Source organism: Periplaneta americana, chromosome 9 (genome assembly GCF_040183065.1).
Source record: "Periplaneta americana isolate PAMFEO1 chromosome 9, P.americana_PAMFEO1_priV1, whole genome shotgun sequence".
Lineage (NCBI taxonomy): Eukaryota > Metazoa > Arthropoda > Insecta > Blattodea > Blattidae > Periplaneta > Periplaneta americana.
Window position 1 is genome coordinate 39,578,869 of NC_091125.1, and position 26,472 is coordinate 39,605,340.

Here is a 26,472-nt window from a genome sequence, read left to right on the forward strand (position 1 = left end):
TTGGACGAACAGAAATTATAATAGTAGACTGGTACAGACTGTTTTAGAATATCGTGAACCATTCATTAGCTGTTCGAAAATATTGTTGAATAATCTGATAACTGGGATTCAGAAACTCTTAATTCTTCAAGAGGATACCTTCCTTTGCTGAAGACAGATTTCAATTTTAATTTTCTTTCGCATATATTTGGAGCAATATTTTCTGTCACAGATATTCTTTTTCGTGTTCTTCAAAGCAAAACAAATGACATTGTATATTGCATTCAGTAAATTGGTGAATCCAAGACAATTATTGAAGGCAAAAGGGACAGCTTATCGAATATTTGGAATCGTATAAAAAACATATTATGACATTTCAAACCATAGGCTAAGAGGGTCCATATTCATGACATCGGTAGCTTGGAAACATGAAGTCGCAAACTATTTTTTGTAGTTATTGACAACAACCTTGAACAATTAACTTAAATGTTCAGTAATGTTGACTATCTACAATTACTGAAACTCACAAATTTCCAAAGCATTACAATGCTCAAATCCTAAGTGCTTTTGATATACTAACTATTGCTAATTATGTTGTGTCTTTGATGCAGTGACTCTGCGTTTCCAATTATCTGTACTGCTCAGTGTAAAAGAAAGCATTTGTGCGAGTAGTGTCAATAGCGTCAGTGAGTTGTTGAAATGTATTAAGGAATATAAACTAGAGGCGGCCTACTCTGCAGTTGTCAAATTTTGTGAACTTACACTAACAATTCCTACCACTACTTCCTCTCTATTCTCAAGAGAGTAAAGCTATTTGTGAGAAATTCTATAGGCCAAAAGCGAATCTCACAGTTGGCAGTTTTGAAATTGAAAAATCATTTATTAAGAAACTGCCACAACAATCTCGGTTTTACGGTGACGTCATAGACGAGTTAGACAAACAAAACGGGAGAATCGTTCTGCAGCTTAAATGACAGGTGAGTAGGTAATTTTTTTTTCTAAATATTAATTGTATTTAGTTACTGCTTCCCTCCTTTGAAATATTAATACTCTCCACTAATATAAACAATTTACTGTACCTTCAACAACGCTGGATATGCTCGTCTGTGCGGATGTTGCGTCTGCCTGGATGATTTCAGTCTGTAAGTAGTAGTCGCTCGTCTTTGTTCCTTCGTCCATCTGTATCACTTCAGTTTGTAAGTAGTGGTCGCTCGTCTGTGCGGATGTTGCGTCCGTCTGGATGATTTCAGTCTGTAAGTAATGGTCGCTCCTCTTTGTTCCTTCGTCCGTCTGTATCACTTCAGTCTGTAAGTAGTGGTCGCTCGTCTGTGCGGATGTTGCGTCCATCTGGATGACTTCAGTCTGTAAGTAGTGGTCGCTCGTCTTTGTTTCTTCGTCCGTCTGGATGACTTCAGTCTGTAAGTAGTGATCGCTCGTCTGTGTGACTACGTCCGTATGAATGACTTTGGTCTGCAAGTAATGGTCGCTCGTCTGTGTGCCTGCGTCCGTCTGTATCACTTCGGTCTGTAAGTAGTGGTCGCTCGTCTGTGTGCCTGCGTCCGTCTGTATCACTTCGGTCTGTAAGTAGTGGTCGCTCGTCTGTGTGCCTGAGTCTGTCTGTATCACTTCGGTCTGTAAGTAATGGTCGCTCGTCTGTGTGTCTGCGTCCGTCTGTATCACTTCGGTCTGTAAGTAGCAGTCGCTCGTCTGTGTGTCTGCGTCCGTCTGTATCACTTCGGTCTGTAAGTAGTGGTCGCTCGTCTGTGTGTCTGCGTCCGTCTGTATCACTTCGGTCTGTAAGTAGCGGTCGCTCGTCTGTGTGTCTGCGTCCGCCTGTATCACTTCGGTCTGTAAGTAATGGTCGCTCGTCTGTGTGTCTGCGTCCGTCTGTATCACTTCGGTCTGTAAGTAGTGGTCGCTCGTCTGTGTGCCTGCGTCCGTCTGTATCACTTCGGTCTGTAAGTAGTGGTCGCTCGTCTGTGTGCCTGCGTCCGTCTGTATCACTTCGGTCTGTAAGTAGTGGTCGCTCGTCTGTGTGCCTGCGTCCGTCTGTATCACTTCGGTCTGTAAGTAATGGTCGCTCGTCTGTGTGCCTGCGTCTGTCTGTATCACCTCGGTCTGTAAGTAATGATCGCTCGTCTGTGTGTCTGTGTCCGTCTGTATCACTTCGGTCTGTAAGTAGTGGTCGCTCGTCTGTGTGCCTGCGTCCGTCTGTATCACTTCGGTCTGTAAGTAGCGGTCGCTCGTCTGTGTGCCTGCGTCCGTCTGTATCACTTCGGTCTGTAAGTAATGGTCGCTCGTCTGTGTGTCTGCGTCCGCCTGTATCACTTCGGTCTGTAAGTAGTGGTCGCTCGTCTGTGTGGTTGCGTCCGTCTGAATGCCTTTGGTCTGCAAGCAGTGGTCGCTCGTTTGAGTGGTTGCGTCCATCTGGATCACTTCGGACTGCAAGCAGTGATCGCTCGTCTGCGTCGCTGCGGTCGTCTTCATCTTCTCTGCTGGTCCAGCTGAAAGCAATATTATTCTTGGTTGAAATCGTCGTTATCACACTGATTTCTAGCTAATACTAGGATGAATAGGGCATATTAAGTAAAAATGACAACATGTACAATTGGATTAAAATAGAATGGGCCGACACTTGGTAGTTCAAATAGTTTTTAAAGTCAGGTTCACACGAGTAAATTCATTTCGTTCGAAGGCAATGCTCTGATGTTTGTTCCGGTTGATTCTTTGATAATGATCCGTCTACAATGCAGGGGTAATGTTTCTGATTTCGGAACCAGAGTTGTAAGTTCGCTTCCCGGTAGGGATGATTTTTATGTTGTATTATTTTATATGTTTAGTGACAAGTGTTAGTGGAATTTGTTAATAAACTTGGTTATGCAAGTGTTGCAAACATATTATATCCTATTATTTGTGGGCTACTATTAGGCACAACCTGATCTGTATGCGAAATTAATAGTTTGTTTGCCTCCTCAAACATTAGAAGTACATCAAATATAAATTAACAAAAATTATACAAAAACATATATAAACAAAAAAAAAGGCCTGTGGTAGGGACTAGTATTTCTCCATAATCCACTTGCATCAACAACTGCCCTCATTAAGCGTGACATGGAGTCCAAAAGATTACGTAATAGGTCTACATCCGTGACCACCTCCTCCCACGCATCTAGTAGCTACTCTGTTCCATAATTTGTCTGCTGTTCGTAAGGGTGGTTCTGCCCAATTAGAGCGTAAGATCCTTTTCAATCTATGCCACACATTTTCAATCGGATTCATATCAGGTGAAAAATCCAAGGACATTCGAGCATGTCGACATCAGACCTCTTCGTAAACCATCTTTAAATGCGATTGGCGGTGTGTATCTGATGGTTTTCCTGCTGGAACACAAGTGTTCCGTCTGGATACCATTCTCGGGCGGAAAGAATCATTATATTTGCCAAATGTATTCATATACATCTGTCGTAAACCGACCATGCATGCGTTCTAGAGGCCCTGCTCCAGTGTTTGACATCGCAACGCTCACGCGACCAGACCTGTGAAGTCGTCCCACGAACGTTCATTATATCGGTGGTCATCCATATGATACACACGGGCAGGACATAAGTGCTACTGAAGACATCTACCTCGTTGGACAAAATGACATTCTCTAGTCGAAGTCCTGCCAAATAGTAGCGTAAGCTAGAAGGTCCACGACATGATTCATTTTCAAATGTTCTTTCGTCGCAGTTCGACGAGACCTTATGCCATACTCTCTAAAATGTCTCCTCACGGTTGAAAAGTTGGACGCCATCTTCAAATCAAAGGCATTTAGAAAGAAGTGGTTTTCAACTTCTCTGATTAAGATGGCGTCCTCTTACCTTGCAGAGATGCGCGGTCGACCAGGAATTGAAGGATTCAGAACCATAGTGGGCCAAGCGCCATTTATTAAAAACGGAGAAAGCGAGAGTTAAAGTTAAGTGAATACCATAGTTTAATGAATATTGAGATATAATTTAATTTTATTATGCATACTTCATATTACTTGCTATATGTTTTCATTGAATTATTGTAATAACTTAGTTTTAACCCTTGTTGTCTACGTTTTTATTATATGGCTCTTGGCCCATTATGGTTCTGAACCCTTCAATAAGGACGATACAGAAAGCTAAACTCCAATACGAACAAATTGAAGAATGCTAAACAGTATCACTTCAATATTGCCATTATTAAAACAAATAAAACTAAATTCTATGTTTACAATGGTAACATGTTTTAATGTTGTAGTTAAACATATTTTTAAAAACTATAAATCAGATATAAATACAGACAGTTTTATTAACAGACAGGAGTGTTGCTCAGGGGAGAGGTTGTGCTATTTACTAAACATTCAATCGACTTCCAGGCGATGTCTCCTATTGGTACTTTTGAAAATGGTGTTTATGAAAAACTTATTATGGTAAATTTATAATGTAAAAAAATTAAGACTAATGGAGATTCGAACCTCTTTTAATCACTGCTATCAGATTTAGACCCATGCTTAAATCACCTACGGTACAATGGCCCATGGTTTAATGCAGCGTATTATTTGCTTTCTCATTCATTTTCGATACTTTTGTACCTCGTTTCAATATATTTAGTATTTATCAATATTATTGCTATTTCACTCTTCAGAGACTCTGATGCAGCTAGAATCAACCCTTTGTTTTATTTTATAAAATATTTTAGAACAAAATACAACACATTTATATGGTTTAATTGTGTCATCTTGTGAACTGGAACTTCAAGGAGACGGACATGCACACTGTTCTGTTTCTGGAACTTATTTACACATTTGTCACCGGCCCATTCTTTTTGAACCTTTTTGTAGTTACCAAACTATCAACAATAAGTAAATCATGAAAGTGAAGTTTGAAAATGAATCAAAAGCTGAAGAACGTAGTAACGATTACTTCTAAAGCATGTCGTATAAATCTCAAACAAAAATAAATTCAATGAACTGAAACAGAAGTAGTTTTTACTTTTATTAAAAAACCTAATTTATCCACATTCTTTTATTTACATACAGCTCATAAATATAGTGTGCCTATGTGCCTGGATGTGCCAGCAATTACCAAAATGCTGTAAGAGAGAGGGATTATGTTCCAGTTTTAAAATTTCCAAAAATATAAGCTTGTGACTAGAAGCTATATGCATACATGCAATCAATTTCGCTCTGTTTTTCATTACAGGCAATTTTTAGTTAATGAATGTTTATTTTTGCATTTTTTGCTTACGAAGACCATGCATAATTCTGTACATAGTGCTAAAATAGCCACCAGGATTTAAAATAAAGACATCAAAGCAACGCATCATGTACCATCTTACTGGCTATTGTATCTGCTGACATTCTTCTTCAACACACTGGCGAAGAATTTCAATGTATTACTACTACTGTTACCAATAATAATATATTTTATTTTACCTGGCAGAGTTAGACCCTGAGGCCTTTTCTGCCACTCAGGCAGTCTACAATTACAATTACAAAAGTTATATGTCTTAATAATACTAGATTCGTGTCATTCCACAGTAACTCACGTTGCATTTAGAGACATTTATGAACTTTTTAAGATACTAAAACAAAAAATAAAGTTTTTTCGGTTCATTTATTGAATTTAGAAACATTCTTTATAGCAGTAAACAGCCATCGGGAATATAATTCGTGATTTGTGATTTATTGTTGAAATAGTTGTTGTAACTCATGCTACATTTTGTGAGTTGCATATTAATTACCAACGCATGTAGGATCTCACTATGCCTGTTGAATTAGATAATTAGACAATTACTGTTTTTAAATGTGTCTATAAATAAAAATTCACGATGCGGCCTTAGAGGCCTGTATTAGAACTCATTCGTCAATTTGAGCACTATGTGTAGAATTATGCTTGAACTTTGTAAAGGAAAATGTAAAAATAAAACTTTAATAAATAAATGTGCAAGAAGTAAAAAGTACTGTCATTAAAAACCAAGCGAATTCGACTATATACAGTATTTACATGAACTTTTTTGCTTGTTTTTAGATCCTCTAACCAGTCCCCAAAGGTATCCCATATATTAGTTACCACACTCTACTGTACACTATGCAGTCAATCATGGTCGTCTATATGCTGCTGTTCATGCTCGCTTCCTGTTTGCGTTCTTAGCTGCATGGTGATTCTTTTATTTTTCTCATGTCCGACTTTAAATTGATGGTTGATGAAGGATTCAGCCAAACAATCCGATAATCTACCACGCGTCAATGTATATAATTATGTTAACTGCTTTCATAAAAGAAAATAACTTCTTGTCGATAAAAATTCGACATACTTGTAACATTGTAATCAGTCCTACATTGAGCATTAATTTAGGTTATTAATACGGTATGAGGTTTATTTAAATATGAAGATCCCTCAAATAATAAACTATTAGTGGAGGAAGTTACAGGGATAATGTTACTAGCTGCACCATGCTTTTGTGGAACGATGGTTTAATGGTTAGAGCTCTGAACTTATAATTCTGTGGACCCAGGTTCGATCTCCAGCATACCCCAGATTTACAACTTGTGTTGGGCAAGCTTGTTGTGCAAGTAACACAGGTTTTCTCTGGGAGCTCCAGTTCCCCTGTGACATAACAACAAATCCGCATAATCACCTCATCTCATCGTGGGTGTAGCGTAGAGAAGTCTCCTATGGCGCACCCTGGGAAATGAATCTGTCGGAAAATGGCCTAGATAACTGACTTCAAACATGTGAATGACGAACAGACAAGTATTTACAATTAGTACAAAAAACTGTTTCCTAAGTACACATAATGAGATCGATATGATGCTATTGCATATCGGAGCATTACACTATAGCCTATTTGAGATTCCTTCATGTGCAACTTTTAAGTAAAATTAGAAGCTATTTAAAATGAGTTTCTATGAAGAATGACAGACAAGCGATTCGTATGAATGAAAGAAACTGAACGCAGGGAAGATATATGCACATCGAACTCAGACCTATATTGTTATGACCTCACATCCATGACAGAGTTTTCGATTCACGTGTTAATTTTTATATTATATCGCATTTTATTTACATTCTTTCCTAGATAGATTGAGTTTTCTTAAGTTTTCGAATTGGGCCTATGTGTTCTAAGTTTAAGACCGGTTTCTCGATCAATATTTAGGACAATATTAAGGACAATAAGTGTGTTTTGTGAATGAGTTTATCGAATGTTCAACAGGTCTAATGACTGCTTATATCACTAAATATAAGCAATCAACTTCCGAGCCCTATTCATCACTCACCAACTCACCACTATCTTCCCACCTCACTTCTGATATTCTCATCACATCCACTCTGTTTCTTTTCATTACTTCCTTCAAGCTTTCCAACTCACCTGAAACGAGAGGCGTTCCAGTAGTCAGTCTTCTTTTCTTCTCTCCTGTAGGCTCCGTCATGAATCGTCCTTCCCCAGTATCCCCCTCCCGGACATCCGATTGGGGGGATAGTTTACGTCCGGAATTTTTTACCAGGGAATGACTCATCATGCAATATTAATTTCAAATATCTTCTTGGGATATATATAAATGCGGAAGCTCCCCATTGCTTTCCGCATACCACTCTCTCTTTCGCATCTTAAAAGATCCCAGGGGGCCCCAGCGTGGAGGTGAGGAGAGTGGATTTGACTAATTAGGCCCTCCGGACTTCACCGAAATTCACCGCAATGGTTTAAATATCAGTTCCATCAGGGTTTTTGACCCAATCAGAGACTGGGAAATCCCAATTAGCCTTTGCCCCCCTTATTGAGTCTAAAGCATTATAAAGGTCATCAACATGAAAAGAGAACTAAGATCTTTATCGAAAATGACACCAGGAAAGTTAGTCTTCCAGGATGATTTAAGATTAAAGTTACGTCATTGAAATACTAAATATGTAAAATTAACATTATTACTAAAAATAAACATGTTCTGTCTACATTAACAATAAGATTATTAGAACGACACCATTTTTAAATTCACAAATACCATTAATTAATTTTCAGTTTGCGCAATACCTAGATGCGAAATAGGAACAAGATGAAGTTAAACTATCAAGATTAATCAAACCTACACTTCAATATTATTAAATTATGCAGTGATAATAGAAGTTGTGAAACAATACAAATGAAAAATCGTGAACTGAATATAATTTATTAAAGTAGTAATTTTAGAATTAATATAATTGTGACGAAAAAAGTTTTAACTTCAATTTTCATATTCGTGTGAAGTGCGGGCATACAGGTAGACATGGAGTAATTTTGATTGTGCCACGAAAGCCCTTTGAGTCTTGGTATCCTTGAGTGAAAATATGTCTAGCAGAGCTCACATTTGACGTGGATAAAAAATTGCGTGTGAAGATTATTTTATGTGCTGTGCACTTGTCTTTGGGCTGACACTAAAGATGGGTAGGCCTACGCATTGTAAGTCTCCATGGTGGTCAGTACAACACATAACTACCGCTCAGACAATACTTTCCAAAGGTTATGCTTTGCGGAATTGCCCAGTGATAGTATTAATTATCCATATTGTAAATGTTTGTTCGTTACACTGTTTAATATGAATACTGGAATAATCTTAATATAGCCTTTCTGTATTTGTTGTGCACATCACAAAAACATAGTTACGTCCTACAGAATAATATTTTGGAGAAATTCTGCAGATAGTAAAAATATATTACAAAAAAGAGCAATTAGAATAATAGTCGAGCAAAGCCTAGAAAATCGTGTAGAGTGTAGACCAGTGGTTATCAGCTTACAGCACCCTGGGACTAGCATCTCTTACCTGCAGAGAAACACACTGTACTATAGTGCAATCATATCTGCTAGCGGGTATGCTCCCTACCTCTTCCTGCTGCACGACTGGGCACAAGGGACAGCTCCGCTTACCCTTTACCCATTTCAGTGAGTGCTGACGACCATTGGTGTAGACCATTTTTAAAAAATTAGAGATTATGACCTTACCATATCAGTATATTATATACTCTTTAATAAGTTTCCTCTATTGTAATAAAGAAAATTTTCTGACTAATTCAGCCATACATAGTACAAATACCCGCAGAAAGAATAATTTTCATGCACCATCATCAAATTTATCAAAGGGAAATAGGGTTACGTTACATGGCAATAAAAATGTTCAATAGTCTTCCTGAAGACATTAAAAATCATAACCAAAACTCTGCATTATTTAAGATAAAACTAAAAAATTACTTAATATCTCACACTTTCTGTTCTGTAGATGAATTCTTGACATTTCACGCTAATGTGTAAATATTTTAATAATATGAAATGGTAATCATATTCCATTGTATAATTCGTTATTAAGATATTAATTCTGTATATAGGCCTATTTCATATTTGCATTTGTATATGTTAAACATAATAACTGGACATGTTCTTTATTCTTTGCTATAAAGCAACTATAAAAATATTATGAAACGAGTGTGTCTCTCTGTCTGTCTGTCTATACAGTTAAAACTACAACACTTTTCATTTCCAGGACTGATCCATTAACGTTACAAGAAAATGTTAAGCAGTACAAAGAGCGAACGGCCTGTCTCAACAATATCGTAATCAAAAAGAAGTGCTGCGCATTCTCATAGACCTTCGCACTGAGTGCTTACGTAGTCTTCTCGAAATTCTTTCATGGAGCGAGTCTTGATGGGGGTTCACCTGTATGTAAGCAACAATTTCGCACGACAAGTAGCATATATACAGGGACTCTTGTTTACTGCACATGCAAGTGAAACAATAAGGGAGAGCCAATTTCTTTCCATCTCTGCACATACTCGTATATCTGTGGTTGATACTTTTGTACGCAGTTTGTAACAGCTGGTGTTTAAACCCCAAAAGACGGAAGAACATACTGTTTTTATCATCGTTAAAATCTACTTATTTCAACACATTCGAACATGCAAGCTATCAAAATATCTGTATAAACTAATTTCAAGAATTGAGGAGATTTGCCAGTTCAAGACGTTATGAAAGTGCAATAATTTAACATGAATATTTGAAGTGAGCATTTCCATAACGTTGTAAGTGCCGAAACCGGGAGAATCTATTTTTTCACATATATCAGTTGTAGGCGCCATGTTTGACAATATTACGAAAGGTTATGTATAAAGTTCTGCTCCAAGTAATAAAGTAGTGCACTTTAAGGTTGTGCAAGTCACAACGTTGTATGTACTGTACATGTGCATATGCTATAAGCGCGACCTCTGTATCCTGTGTTTCATTGCGAGTTGATAATGGTTTGAGTGTATTTGTTACTGTGGTGTGACGGTTACTACAACCATGAATACAGATCCACAAAATTCCAGAAAAAGGAAAAGTAATCAAGATAATTGTAGAAAAAATCAAACAAAACGCTTAAAAAATGCTGGGAAAGAATAAATTTTCCCAAAAAGCAAAAAAGTTGTTCCAAAATGACAGGAACGAGTTTAGGTAAGAAACAATATACTTCTCACATTCATTTTCTTAATCAAAAAGGCATGTCGAAAATATGAATCTAGAGTTACCAATGTTTTCATACCTTAATTTTACTTTATCCTGTACAGTATTTGAAGTTATGTATTTACTGAGTTAACAATCAGTTTGGAATTCTAAACTAAACAGTGCTTTATTAAAGATTATTATTATTATTATTATTATTATTATTATTATTATTATTATTATTATTATTATTATTATTATTATTATTATTAAAAGAGCAATATGTGGCACATTTATATGTGCTAAAATGTATATTCTATTTTACTGTATTGTAGGTGAACTGTAAGTGTAAACTATCATGCAGCAGCCTTCGACTAGAATATCGAAAAGGACAGTTTAGGCAGTTCCAAGAAATGCGAGAATACTCCAAGCAGCAGACTTATTTGTTTCGACTCATGCATCCCCAGGCCATCAAATGGAGAAGACATGGTAAATATGAGCACCCAGGTGAAAGTAGAAGGCAGCACTCTTTTCACTACTATCTTCTTCTTCGTGGAGGAAGTGAGGTAAGAATCTGTCTTATAACATTCTGCAATACATTTGGTATTACTGCAAGAAGAGTTCTACTAATATGGGAAAAAATTGTAAGAGGTGAAATGGACTGTAAAGATAAAAGGCGTGGAGCTCACACAATTCTTAGAAATCAAGGATGGAGAGAGAAGATCATGGAACATATAAAGTCTTTCACTACTCTCGAAGCAAGAATCCACAGAAGATGTTCTTACCCCCAGACTTGAATGTAAGCAGGATGTATCGCTCATTTTTGGAAAAGTATTGTCATGGCGACATGAAGCCTCCAGTTAGTCATCAGTGGTACAATGAAATTTTCTTAGCGCAATTTAATCTTTCCTTTGCTCGACGACGAATAGACGCATGTTCAACTTGTGATCGCCTTACTATGCAAATGAAAACAGGTGATAAGGAAGCTTCTGTTATGAGAGAGTTCCACAATAGACAAGCTGAAGCAGCCTCAAATGCCATGTCTGCTGATACAGAAAATGCGAATTCGTCTGGACATACCATTGTGATTTCATTTGATATGCAGCAGCAGATGTATCTTCCAAGTCTGACGCACTCAGAAATGTTACTATTCATGACAGATTGCTTGTTGCAACCTTGGTATACATGACGAAGGTACAGGCATGGGAACAATGTGCCTCTGGATAGAAACTGTAGGAGGTAGAGGATCCCTGGAAGTAGTCCATTGTCTCCACAAATATTTGAGTACACTTACAACAGATAAGAAAAAGCTGATTTTATTGTCTGATAACTGTGCAAGCCAGAACAAAAATCAGGTATTGATTGCAATGTATATGGCAAATGGTAAATTTAAGGACATTATTCATAAATTTCCGGTAAGAGGTCACACATCCCTTAGTTGTGACCGTGGCTTGGCCACATAGAGAAGCGAAAACGCAAATGTAGGGCACATACACACATGAATCTCATGCGTATAATCACAAAAGCAAGAGTCAAACAACCATTTTCTGTAATGATTCAAGAGAGCTTTACTGATTTCAAAGAATTAGCTCATCAAACACTCGACACAAAAAAATTGAAAATTTCAACATTTTCAAAGATAATGCTGAAAGCTGAAACTTTTGGTCAAGTTGCTGTTATCAAAAGTCATGGTGATTTGCAAATGTAGGAAAAGACACTTTTAATACTGAAACCAGGAGTATTGTCCGCGCAACTTATCTAGGCACCTGGGTTCCCTAGTGCTGTCTCACTGCCCCGTAGCTATCTGCTGGCTACCTGACGTTGCTGCAACAGTTGTACGTACAGTTACAAAAACATCATTCGGTACTGTATTTAATTTCAGTGCATTCCATTGGATATGGTAGGTGAAAGTATATGGTTTCACAAAATATCAAACATAAATAAATTACATTTTTCTTCTTCTGTGTGCTATACAGTATGATCACAACTCCAATTATTACAATATTCGTATCTGGCCGTGAGCCGTAAGCGATACATAAAGTCTTTCAAGTAGAAGCACAGGTCTGTAGTTGTTGGGTTTCCAAAAAGTTCACTTTCACATACAGTCATTATCAATATTCTTCTTCTTCCTCCTCCTCTTCCCTTCATCATCATCATCATCATCATCATCATCATCACAGTTATCACTGCTGGTGTCGTCTAGGCGTATTATAAAATCCATAAATTATTAGGGAAAACACTTGAAGCAAGTAAAGAGATACGTTTCGAAATAAATCCCGAAAAGACAAAGTATATAATTATGTCTCGTGACTAGAACATAGTACGAAATGGAAATATAAAAATTGGAAATTTATCCATTGAAGAGGTGGAAAAATTCAAATAATGGCAACAGTAACAAATGTAAATGACACTCGGAGGAAATTAAACGCAGAATAAATAGGGGAAATGTCTGCTATTATTAGGTTGAGAAGCTTTTGTCATCCAGTCAACTCTCAAAAAAGCTGAAGTCAGAATTTATAAAACAGTTAGTATCAGGTGTTCTGTATGGTTGTGAACATGGACTCTCACTTTGAGAGAGAAACAGAGGTTAAGGGTGTTAGGGAATAAGGTGCTTAGGAAAATATTTGGGGCTAACAGGGATTAAGTTACAGGAGAGTAGAGAAAGTTACACAACGCAGAACCGGATGCATTTTGTTCTTCACCTGACATAATTAGAAACATTAAATCCAGATGTTTGAGATGGGCAGAATATGTAGCACGTATGGGCGAATCCAGAAATGTATATAGACTGTTAGTTGGGATACTGGAGGGAAAAAGACCTTTGGGGAAGCTGAGACATAGATGGGAGAGTAATATTAAATTGGATTTGAAGAAGGTGGGATATGATTACTGTAGAGACTGGATTAATCTTGCTCAGGTAGGGACTGATGGCGGGCTTATGTGAGGGCGGCAGTGAGCCTCCGGGTTTCTTAAAAGTCGTAAGTAAGACATTTCTCTTTTGCCTCTTGATCGCAACAACCACTGATCTTATTATCTCCCTCTCCTTACTGTCTATGCTAAATTAAAATTAAATCATGGTTTATTTAACAACGCTCACAACTGCAGAGGTTATATCAGCGTCGCCAGTGTGCCGGAATTTTGTCCCGCAGGAGTTCTTTTACATGCGAGTAAATCTACTGACGTGAGCTTGTCGCATTTACACACACTTAAATGCCATCAATCTCGGCCGGGATCGAACCGGCAACCTCGAGTATAGAAGGCGCGTATAACCTTGTTGCATCTCGTATTACTACCGGCCATTGCATAAATATGTCTTCACAGAACGCAAAATTACTGTAAGTACAGATCACACTAAGCAAGCAAATGTATTTTACCCGCTTCGTAGACCATCTTTCCCTCTCGTGCACTGCTACCTCTAGAAGTGACCCCTCTACACCCCGTGCATCTCTCTTTTAGCTGCCCAGATAAGTTTCGTGGACAGTAACCAGGGGTACATTAAAAAACTTTTCATTAGTAGAATCCAAAACAAAACATAGACTTCCTGAAAATAAGACGACAGATATAAGGAACATGCTGCCTTATGTTTCAGAAGAAGGTAAACTATTTTTGGAAGATATCCTGACGAGTAAGTAGTAAGTGAATGATGAAGATTATCAGAAATGAAAGTTAAGTTATGAAAAATTTGTACAAAAGATACAAAGTTTGATTTGAAACATGTCGAATATATACTAATGATTAAAGAGGAGTCGACTACAGTTCAATTAAATGATACTTGAACATTTCTAGAAACTACATAAACTGAATGAAAGTTATTCAAAATAAAAACTACAATGCAAGTGTGGATGGCATTTTCAACATTTTGACTTGCAATAGTGTTAGAACATACAACGTTTTGGAACAAACTCAATTTCCAAACAAATATATTTCACTTATTGTTTGACCTGCAACTTTATAATTGGTTTAAAACTTTGTTATTATACATGCAGTAATTTTGAAAAAATAAATACATAATAATTTCTTATATAAAACTATTTTTTGTTCCTACTGTAAACTTTACAAATTGGCACTTACAACGTTGTGGAAATGCACGCTTCGTTTATAAAAAAAAAAGCCTTATATTTCTAGAGGTAAATAATCTTAAACCCTCAGTTTCCTGCTACTGCAATGCGGACCAGGAATACTGCTTGAGTAATAGTTCATGCTAATTCAATTATTTGACCTAATAAAGAAGATGAAAGCCCAATGTCTTACCTTGTTGGCGAAACGTTTAGTCCATCATCATTAATTCCGTTGGGTATCCCATTCCATTGCCTGATATTCTGAAGTAGCCAGATGTTCGGCTGGGTTAGTTGCAGGGTCCCACTCCTTGGGTTGCATGTCATTTTCGGCGTCAATCCCACTGCATGGGCTCCTGTTGTTACTAGAAAATTTCGGAAATGTGGAATAAAAAATAATAAGATTTCAATCGATGATGGAGAAGATTTAAGGGCTATAAATGCTGTAATTTCGCTTACCGGTACTTTAGAAAAAATAAAGTGGAGTGTCCCATTATGTAGATTGACGCAATTAAATTAGTCTTATTCCTGAATGAGTGGATTCTATGAAACATTTAGAGTTAACTTTCTCTGTCGCAGGTAGATGTCTTTGTAGACCTATAATATTGCAAGAAACTTCGATAATCGAATCATGCAGTGTGCGTCATTTTTGAGGTCAACATTTTCATAGCTGTTCTTTTATATTTAGTGCATGCTGAATTCAGAAATATAACTCATTTTGCTCAGTCAGGTCAGATTTTCTTGCTATCGCATTTTTTAAAAAGATGGTATTTCAGAGATATATTGTAGCTTATAGTACCGGTAACTATTATTAGACTATACTAATTTTGGTTTCAAGTCTGACTTAGATTTGCGTAAATAGTAAAAAATATATTATATAGAATGAAACACGAACACCATTATTGTGGAAGGAAGAACCTTTTCAAGGACTTTCGTGCGTGTTTTGCATCTGGAACATCCCTCTTGAGATAACCTGCTAGCAATAGTCTCCAAGCATGTTCACATCCCAACGATTCTGGTACCTCTATTTCTTCACTCGAATGTCTCTATGAAAGCACTAGCCTTGCCCCTCTCTGTATTCCTCACAGTTTTCAGGAAAGTAATCTAAATGCGAGCTGAGGAAGTGCATCTTTATGGACATACATGCACCAAGAGCATGGTAGCTCCGCAGGATTTCCTCAACAGCATGTTTGTACTCTGAGCTCCTACGATTGCCCAGAAAGTTCTTAATAATAGACTTCAATGCAAGCCAGGCATTACTCTCTTTATGATCATTGAATTTAGCATCATTCAAAAGCTCCCTGATTTGAAGGCCATCAAAAATATCTGCTATTAGTTTGGCCTCACTGACACGTGGAAATTTCTGACCTAGGAAAGCAAGAGCTCTTTTTTCTTTGTTGAGTGTCTTGACAAAATTTTTCATTAGCCCACATTTGATGTGCAGTGGCGAAAGTAGAATTTTTGAGGATCCACGAGAGCTTCTGACATAGTGTTGTGTGAACCTGGTTTCAGGCTAGTCTTGCTTCCCAGATGCGTTGAAGAAAGTGCAGAACACACAAGATACGAAAGGTTTGTCCTGATCACCAATTTTGACACTAAAGTAGGCATGATATTCGTGCATTTTCCTTGCAAATGGAGTGATTTTAAACTTTCGATTGGCATAGTGACTTTACCACAAATGTAGTAAAATTGGTCAAAGTGAGTCTTGCACTTTCTATTCATTTTGTAAGAACGTTCCTTAAATCAGTCTCATCACCGAGAAAGCTCAAGCCAGACTACATTGGGCTGCAAGAAAGAAGTTTATTTTACCCCCGTTTCTCTCTTCTACTAGGTTACCACTATACAGAGTTGCAAGCTATGGCCCGTGTCTCAAGTGTGATTTTCAAGGTCTAAAACAGTAATGAAATTTCTTGAAAATGCCCTTTTCTCCAAATTAACTGTATTTATCTATTTAATATATATTTGATGTGAATTTAAATCTGCTTTGTGATAGTAAACATAATTTTTTTTTATCTGCTATACGTTTTATTTTTGTAAATACATACTAACTAAAAATCTTGGCTAGTAAAGAAACCTGACCTGATTGAGCAAAATGAGTTATATTTTTTAATTCAGCATGCAAGGAACATAAAAGATCAGTTATAAAATCCTTGACCTTAGAAAAAAAGTTTTGAAATGCAGACCAGTGATTATATGTAGATTCCTGGAATTGTTTCGAAAGTTCTAAAAGACTTGTAAAAGCCGCCTAAAATTTTTGGAACGCTTGAAATTTATTTAACACAGCTAGTAGGCGTAGATGGAGTAGGGAAAGGGACTTGAGTGCTAGGAATGTGAGTTTGATTACACTCCGGCTGATTGATTATAATTATTACATATATATTTTCTTTCCACGCTCTCGGAGTCAGTGCTGAAAATGCAGTACACAGTGCAGATTTCCATATTCGAACGTAGAAAGATAAAATATATGGACCTTTTTTTTTCTTTCCGACAACTTGTAAGTCTGTTTTTTAATGAGGTCACTCAGTGTTGTCTGAATTGGTGGAAAGGAGATGATGATGTTAAGACAAAATGAATCCATGATGAGTTACGGGACTTTGTGATTCAAACAAGTGATCAGACCAAGTGGAATACAAGCAGTTATGGGATTTAATGTATTTCAACTTATGTCAACATTGAGAGTGCTTCGATAACAGGAGCACCAAAGAAGAAAGATAAGTTCATGTCAATTTAGCTGTTATTTGAGGGACCTGTGATCAGTTCGTGGCCACCTATAAACCTCACTTGTGAGTTCGTGAACTAGGTGAAAAATTACAAACATTTCGAAGCAGTTATTCATTCTTACATCACATTCCTGTTAAATTAGGGATAGATGCAGGATGCGAATTAAGATTTCTGATGAGGGGGGGGATAGAATTTTATGATAGAGCATGCCTCGTTGGCGTTGGACCTCGGACTAATTTCGCCATCATTAATTCACATATCATAAATTCATCATCATGCATACAATAGCCTGGGTTAAGTTCACGGTGTGGCATGCTTAATGATACAAGGGTCCAACCGTATCAGAATTTCTCCGAACTAAAAGTATTTACGAATTGCATCATTTGCATCGCTCCTCTTATCTTAATTCGCACAAACTGATGACAACAGAGTGACAGAGGCGACCTCAATCTCATTCAATATGGCTCAATGCTTGGTAGTACTGAGTTGCTTGTCTTGCATCTTGATCATAATAATAATTATATCCTGAGCAGACTAAGATAAGATGTGCAATTCTTAAGTTATTGATTATTGTCACCTTGCTGGTGATGATCGATCAATCAATCAATCAATCAATCAATCAGTCAATCTTCTTTATGTATCCAGCTATTTGCTGACAACATAAAGTCCACTATAGTCCACTGTAGTCTATTCAGTTGTTGTTTTTCACGAGAAATGAGGGGTATTTTGATCGGTGTTCATTATAGATGCCTGTTGCTAGTAGCCAGAGTTGAGGTGTAGTCAGTATATACTGCAGGGCTGTGTCTTCTGCAACTGGTACTGATGATTTTAATTTACTTCTTTTGTGGTTTATGGATGGACAGTGTAGAAGAATGTGTTCCAGATCTTCATCATGATTATTACACTACAGACAAGTAGGATTATCAGAAATGTGAAATCGGTGTAGGTACAATTGTGTGACAATGTGACCTGTTCTGGCTCTTGTTAAAAATGTTTGAACATGTCTGGACAAGTTTTTGTACATTTCCAGGTCATTTGGTTTCTTTTGTACAGACTGTAAAAATTTTCCTTTGTCAGAAGAGAGCCAATGGTCGATCCATAGGTTTACAAAATAAGACTTTACTGAAGCAAAAGCACTGGATAGAGATATCACTTGAAGAGATCTTGGTTGCGAATATGTTGCCTGTTTTGCAATATTATCGACTTTCTCGTTTCCAGGTATACCAAAATGACTAGGTATCCATTGAAATGTTATTTCCTTTTGAAGTTTCTTTAGTTTACTTAGTTGTTTCTGAATTGGAATAATTCTATGTACGTATAGGTTTAATACATATTTAATTATATTAAATATAGCCCCCTTGGAGTCGGTAAGTATGCATATAGATTCTTAAGAAATATGAGTAACACACTGAAGAGCAGCATCAATAGCTAGCAATTCAGTGTCAAGACTGGAGGAGGATGAACATGGTATGAAATAACTTTCTTGATATTTTGGAATATAATACCCTGCTCCTGATGCCCCATTATTAGGATTTAGAGATCCATCTGTATAAATTTGAAGGTAATCCTTATATGTGCTGCAGAGTAGTTCCATGGCATCTAATTTAAGAATGTATGGAGGATCATTTTTGGAATGATTTCCTGGAATTTGTATGCTATGTTCTGGAATCACCCATTTTCATGGAGGAATTTCGTTCACAACTGGAGTTTTAGCATTGAGTGTGTCTATGATATAGATTGGTATTTCTTCTTTGTTTATTTTATAGAAATTACACAGGATATTATCTGACAGTTTGAAGAACATCTCAGATTTGGATGAGGCTTGCAATTTTAAATGTATTTTTAGATCCTTTTGTAATGCACAGTATCTGATTGGTTGAAAATTACATTCAATTTCTAGGGCAACAATTGATGTGGTTTTCAGTACTCCTAGACATAATCTTAAGGCTGAGTTTTGAAGAACAGAAATTTTTTGTAGATGAGTTGCTGATGCTCCTCCCCATATTTCACATCCATAGGTCAATTTTGATCGTATATAAACATTATAAAACAGACGCAGTGTCGTGATATCTGATCTCCATTCCTTATTAGCTATGATCTTCAAGAGATTTAATCGTGGTAGACACTGCGAAGCAACATTGGTTAAATGTGTTTTCCATAAAAGTTTTTCATCAAAAATTAATCCTAGGATCTTAGGAGTTGGATTGTACTGAATTTCTTGATTATTCAAATAAATACGAGGTTTATAGTTTTTTAAGCCAAATCTTTTGCCGGTGATGATAACACATCAATATTATTTTCTTTGCTTACGGTACTTTATACTTTATAAATTATACTCGTATTAAAACAATTATATTTTGTGAGGGGGATAGAAGTTATCCCTGGCAGGGATGTTAATATGAATTTATGAGAGGGGGATAACTTTCCAACAGGAGGAAATCGCCCCATCCCTCCTGTTAATTCGCACCCTGGATAGATGAAGATTTTCGTAACAGTTACTTGAATTTAAATTAAATTCAATAATAACTGTAAATATATTTTTATACTTTATGCCAATGTTTTCCACTGCGGATTGCTTTCAATGTACCGGTACTGTAGAAACTTGGATATTTTGTAGTCTGTTATTGTTATTGTTATTATTATTATTATTATTATTATTATTATTATTATTATTATTATTATTATTATTACACAACGCAGAACTGCACGCATTGTATTCTTCACCTGACATGATTAGGGACATTAAATCCAGACGTTTGAGATGGACAGGGCATGTAGTACATATGGGCAAATCCAAAAATGCATATAGAGTGTTAGTTGGGAGGCCGGAGGGAAAAAAGCCTTCGAGAAGGCCGAGACGTAGATGTAAGGATAATATTAAAATGGATTTGAGGGAGGTGAGATATGATTGTAGAGACTGGATTAATCATGCTTAAGATAGTGACCAATGGCGGGCTTATGTGAGGGCGACAATGAACCTCCGAGTTCGTTAAAAACCATAAGAATTATTATTATTATTATTATTATTATTATTATTATTGTTGTTGTTGTTGTTGTTGTTATTTGGAAATTTATCCTTTGAAGGGGTGGAAAAATTCAAATATCTTGGAGCAACAGTAACAAATATAAATGACACTCGGGAGGAAATTAAACGCAGAATAAATATTGGAAATGCCAGTTATTATTCGGTTGAGAAGCTTTTGTCATCCAGTCTGCTTTCAAAAAAGCTGAAAGTTAGAATTTATAAAGCAGTTATATTACCGGTTGTTCTGTATGGTTGTGAAACTTGGACTCTCACTTTGAGAGAGGAACAGAAGTTAATGGTGTTTGAGAATAAGTTGCTTAGGAAAATATTTGGGGCTAAGTGAGATGAAGTTACAGGAGAATGGAGAAATTTACACAACGCAAAACTTGTCGCATTGTATTCTTCACCTGACATAATTAGGAACATTAAATCCAGACATTTGAGATGGGCGGGGCATGTAGCACATAGGGACGAATTCAGAAATGCGTACAAAATATTAATTGGGAGACCGGAGAGAAAAAGACCTTTGGGGAGGCCGAGACGTAGATGGGAGGATAATATTAAAATGGATTTGAGGGAGATGGGGTAGATTGTAGAGAGTGGATTGATCTGGCTCAGGATAGGGACCGATAGCAGGCGTATGTGAATACGGCAACGAACCTCCGGGTTCCTTAAAAGCCATAAGTATTATTATTATTATTATTATTATTATTATTATTATTATTACAGTTAATTTCAATGAAAGACGGGAAACAAGTTATAAACTTAGAAACCAAAAGAGTGACTATTTGATGGAAAAACTGAATGACGTAGAAACAAATACTAGGAATTAAAACATTAGATATTTATACAAGGGACTTAAAGGATATCAGGCAAGCGTAAACGCGATCAAGAATGAGAATGCTGTCTTGCTTACAAACTCTCGTTAAATCCTGAACAAATGGAAAAACTAGTTTGTGCAAAAGGAGAAAACTGTTCCTGGACCGGGACCTTTCACTAAGCGTGTCAACGTTCTACCACTGGGCTATGCTGGAACGATACAAATTCTCAATCCAATTCTTCCCTTTAACTAGCTTTCTTTTCCTCAAACTAGCTTTACAGGAAGCCAAACTTGGAAGCCTAGATCAGATCGGGACAACATTCAAATACAAACTGCTGAGCCGTTTATACCTGAACCCACACTTTCTGAAGTCGAAATTGCGATAGAAAAGCTGAAAAGGTACAAGTGTTCAGATATCGATCAATTCCAGTAAGCAAAATTAATAGAAGAGGGTGTAACGCAATATCTGGTGAAATAAGCTTATAACATGCTATTTGCGAAAAAGGAATTGTAACAGGATAATTAAAGGAGTCCATAATTTTACCTTCCTTTAAGAACAGTGCTACAAAACTAAAACAATGGCTTTCAGAGGGCTTAACCATAGGCGATGTAAAATAGTTATTAATCAAGGAACTATACAACAGATATCTTCTTTTAACTACTTAGGCTGCAATATATCTTATTTGGGTGAACAGGATATTAACAGTAAGCTGAGCAAATTCCAACAGATGTGTGGAACAATAAGAAGAACTTTAAGAAATAAAACACAGCGTTCAACACAATTAAAATTTTACAAAACCCTAGCAGTTCCATTATTAACTTACAGCTCAGAAAACTGGTCATTAAACCGCGCATCAAAAAGAAAAATCCAAGTAAGTGAAATGAAGTTCCTACGAGGTGTTGCAGGTTATACTTTATTGGATCATCAAAGAAACGAAAATATCCGACAATTATTAAATATTTTTAATTTAGAAGAAAAGATTAAAAATCAGAAACAAAATTGGTACAAACACATTACAAGAATGACTAATGACAGATTACCAAAACAAATTATGGATTATGCACCAACAGGATATAGAAATGTCGGAAGACCGAAAATAAGATGGACAGATGATTTAAGACTTGAAGACGGAACAGGCCAATAGGCCTAATCCCTGTAGCTGAAGAAGAAGAAGAAGAAGAAGAAGAAGATTATATATCGTAACCTGAGATATAAAGTAGCACAAAATGGAAATATAAAAATTGGAAATTTATCCTTTAAGGTGGACAAATTCAAATGTGTTCGAGCAACAATAACAAATATAAATGACACTCGAGAAAAAAATTAAACGCAGAATAAATAAGGGAAATGCCTGCTATTGTTCGTCACTAAGTCTGCTTTTAAAGAAACTGAAAGTTATAATTTATAAAACAGCTGTATTGCTGGTTGTTCAAAATGGCTGTGAAAATTTGACTCTCATTTTGAGAAAGGAACAGAGATTAAGTGTGTATTCTATATGATGCTAGGGACTGGATTAATCTTGTTCAGGATAGGAACCAATGTTGGGCTTATATGAAGGTGGCAATGAACCTTCGGGGTCTCTAAAAGCCATTTGTAATTAAGTAGGAGGTGAAACAGTGAACGCTGACCGTTACTGTGAAACACTGCGAAAATTGCGACGTGCCATTCAAAACAAGAGGCGTGGAATGCTTACTGCAGGTGTTGTGCTCCTCCATGACAATGCTCGTCCACATACGGCTTGGCGCACAGCAGCTGTTTTGACGGAATTTGGCTGGAAGTTGTTTGATCATCCACCCTACAGTCCTGATCTTGCTCCCAGCGATTTTCACGTTTTCTTGCACCTCAAGAAATTCCTGTCCTCCGGTGAGCGTTTTGGCAACGACAAAGAGCTGAAGACGTCTGTCACACGCTGGTTCCATTCACAGGCGGCAGAGTTCTACGACAGAGGGATACAAAAGTTGATCCCACGATACGACAAGTGTCTCAATTCTGATGGTGGCTATGTTGAAAAATAGCTGAAACATTGCAGTACCTGTTGACAATAAATGTTTTCCTGAAAGTGTGTGTTCTTTTTTTTTTTTAAAAAATAGGGAAACTTACTTTCTGGATGCGTCTCGTAGTTCAAGAACATCTGGGTTAAGTTTAAGATCCTGCTGTTGTCATAAAACACTTGTTGTTGAAATGTATGAAGCTTTCCAAGTTCAAGCATATATTACAATTCAAGGTAAGATCAAATTCAGTAATTAATTATAGCATATTAAAAATTGCTATAGCATGTAACACCCATTATTCAAAATATGCAATAAGTTTTAATTATGATCTTATGAAATATTTGTTCACAATATCCTGTAGTGAAAGTGAGATTATAAGGTTGCTTGTTGAGACCATAACATTTTTTAATTAATATTTCCTTTATTTTATCCAGAAACAGTGTAACGGGTGTTACAACTCTTTAAGTAATGGGTGTTACAGTATTTATGTAATACCAGTTACAAAATGTTGTACTTGCCTGCTGTAACCTATTACAATAAAAAACAGCTTTTAACTCTCTCTTAAGTAGTTAAAGCTGCAAAGAATCCATTCTGTATAAAATATTTGTTTGCTCTACCACGATCTAATGCACCTGAATGTGCTTATTTCAAGAAATGGCTCCTGTAAACAATCACATGAAAAAAAAAAAAAAAAAAACATGTTGCATTTGGGTTCTAATGATACAGTGAAATCCTATGCCATAATAAGTAGTGTTTTATCACAGAACAAGTATGCAGTCTGGACTTTCTTTAGCACCATAAGATGATGATTCTACAGATTTTGGGGTTCTGAACATGAGATAGGCCTACTGACAAGTGAAACACAAGTGATTCCCATGTCAGTGTATAGCATTGATAGATCTGAAGTTAAGTCTGGCATGTTTGTTTTGGTAGAGTTTTTAAGTGAAAACAAGAAACCCGGGTCATCAAAGGATGAAAAAAATTTCCAATAAATTGGAATATGCCAGAGCCAAGCTGACAATGAAGAAGACGTTAAAATTATGTTCCTGAAAGTTTCTGGGCACAGCAAAAAATCTTCAAAGCTAATGAAAATGATATTTAATTCGTAAAATTTAGTCAACTGGTCAGGAAGTTACCAACACCCAGGGCTGGGCAAAATACAAATACAAAATACTTCAAATAATTGTATTTGAAAAGAATTACAAAATACTTTTAAAAATTAACCAAAATACATTTGTATTTCAAATACTCAAAATACATTTGTATTTCAAATACTCTATACAATATATAGGCCTAAAGAAATAATAAAATCTCAAATATTATATTAACATTAAAAGTATTTTTACCTCGAAGTTTTACATAAACATTGTAACTGACCATTCTTCCTTTTCCCAGTCAGCAATGAAATTATGCTACATATGAATAATTACTGCTCCCTTTCAAAAAACCAGTTTCTCAAGAAGTTCATCAGATAAGATCCCTTTGCTGGTGAATGAATAAATCCTGCAAAACAGTACAGTCTTTCTATAGGCGCAGAGGAACACAAACTTATATTTATGAAAGCTTGTTTCACTGTTGGGTAATCTAGAGTGCATAGGCTTATCCCTTTGCCATTGAAGAATTGTATGAGCTCATACTCCACAGCAGACAAGTTCTTTTCTTTTTGCTTTTCAAAGTCTGTTTTACTTAAGTTGAAAACATAAAAATTGTTTTCATCGTCTTCATCGTCTGAGCTGACCAAAGGTGTAGCAGATAACTGCTCAGTTGATTTCACACATATATTCTGTATCGTCTTCTTATCATTTGGTGAGGCAGTCTCGGGTAGCCATCCATCTTAAATGATGGGTGGAGACAAGCTGCCAAAATAGCTCAATTTGCTTCTGGGATCAGATCAAATATCGCTTTAAATCTTGATGAAAGTGAACTTTTAGGATTGGAGTTACTTGGAATAGATGGCGTAGATTACTAGGTAACAGAATATCTGTTTTTAAGGAAATTAATGTGGACAAAAGTTGGCCGTAATAGCACGTCTTCTCATTTTGCATTAAATTAAGGGCTATGGCAATGAGTTTCAGAACTGCACAGTATTCTTCAAGGTACTGAAACTCAACATCTTTGAAGGATGGCAATCCCAGTTTTTCACATATACTCTTTATATCATGTTTGAATTGCAATATTTGAGAGATTGAGTAATAAAGAGAATTCCATCGAGTTGGGTAAGGAAATTTTAATGAATATTTCAAGACATCGGATATAATTTCTGAGTATTTGAGTCTCCTAGACGCATTCCATAATGCTAAACATTTAGCAAGTGTTGGGTGATGGATCCTTGATGCTGCTGGAGATTTCTTCATGGCATTAAGGAAATCAGTTGTGGCAAGAAAACTAAGTGTATGGCTAGCACAACTTAAACGGGTAGGCAAATAAGACAAAAGTTCATTCTTCAAATCCCAATCCAAAACTTGAAGAACAAGAAGAAGAAAAAAGTATTTTGAGTATTTGAAATACAAAATACATCAATTTTATGTATTTAAATACAAAATACAAAATACTTTCGAAAATCCTTACAAAATACAAATGTATTTCAAATACATGTATTTCAAATACTGCCCAGCCCTGCCAACACCTGATGTCAAGTCTCAAGGAAACAGACTGTATTATGAATTCAGTGACAGTGTAGATGAAAAAAGATGTTTACATGCAGTAAAATATCTGTAAAACAACCATAATTTGAATGTTCCTCAATCTATTTGTTCCATTCTAGGCTATTTAATAAATAGACTGTGCTCTGAGAATTTTAAAAAAGATAATTTAATTATTTACATAAAATGGAATTGCTATTACACAGACATTCCGTTATATTACATTTTAATAGTGTTGTTTTAATGAAAACAGAAAGAGTATCATTAATCATTTGAGTAAAGTAGAAATATTTGCACAGTGTAACACCTGTTACAAGTCATGTAGCACCCATTACAGAAGCTTTTCTTGAAAAAAAATTAAATCTTTTAAGCAGAAAGGAAAACTGAGAACATATTTGATTTTGTTAACGTTTAATATATATCCATATAAAAGGATGTTAATTTGTGTGCATTAAACTCACAGAACTTTACATCTTTCAATAACTATGCAAAAGTTCATGTCTAAATTCTGTAACACCCATTACACCATGTTTTTTACTTGTTATTCAACTTTGTTAAAATAAACTTAGGAATATGTATGATAAGAACTTTCTTGTGTTAAATTTTAACGTACCTTGTTAATATGTTTCGACCTATTTTCGATCATCTTCAGAACTGGTCGTTGTTGGTCTTGGCGCCTCTTGTTTCTTGTGTGGGTGCGTTCGTAGTGTAGAGTCAAAGAGTGTATGTGTTTTGAAATTGAGTTGTGTGTTGAGAATATCGTTGGGGTGTGTTTTCGTGTGTATGTAT

The 26,472-nt window shown here is 36.2% G+C and overlaps 2 protein-coding genes across 4 annotated transcripts in view; one reads left to right on the top strand and one right to left on the bottom strand.

Annotated features, from left to right (window-relative positions):
- LOC138705844 (uncharacterized) overlaps positions 1-26,472 on the bottom strand; it is a 38,208-nt gene that overhangs the window by 10,510 nt on the left and 1,226 nt on the right. Inside the window, exons 2-4 of one of the 3 annotated variants that reach the window (XM_069834527.1) lie at positions 22,744-22,986; positions 14,680-14,848; positions 1,059-2,483 (exon numbers count right to left, since the gene is read on the bottom strand). In XM_069834527.1, coding sequence (XP_069690628.1) covers positions 1,059-2,466 — 1,408 coding nt within the window. In that variant the 5' untranslated portion in view covers positions 2,467-2,483; positions 14,680-14,848; positions 22,744-22,986. Of the gene's footprint in view, positions 1-1,058; positions 2,484-7,359; positions 7,806-14,679; positions 14,849-22,743; positions 23,901-26,472 lie in introns of those variants that run through there. The other 2 variants (XM_069834528.1, XM_069834526.1) reach the window with 2 other exon arrangements.
- LOC138705841 (DNA-dependent protein kinase catalytic subunit-like) overlaps positions 1-26,472 on the top strand; it is a 290,093-nt gene that overhangs the window by 4,095 nt on the left and 259,526 nt on the right. The window lies entirely within an intron of this gene.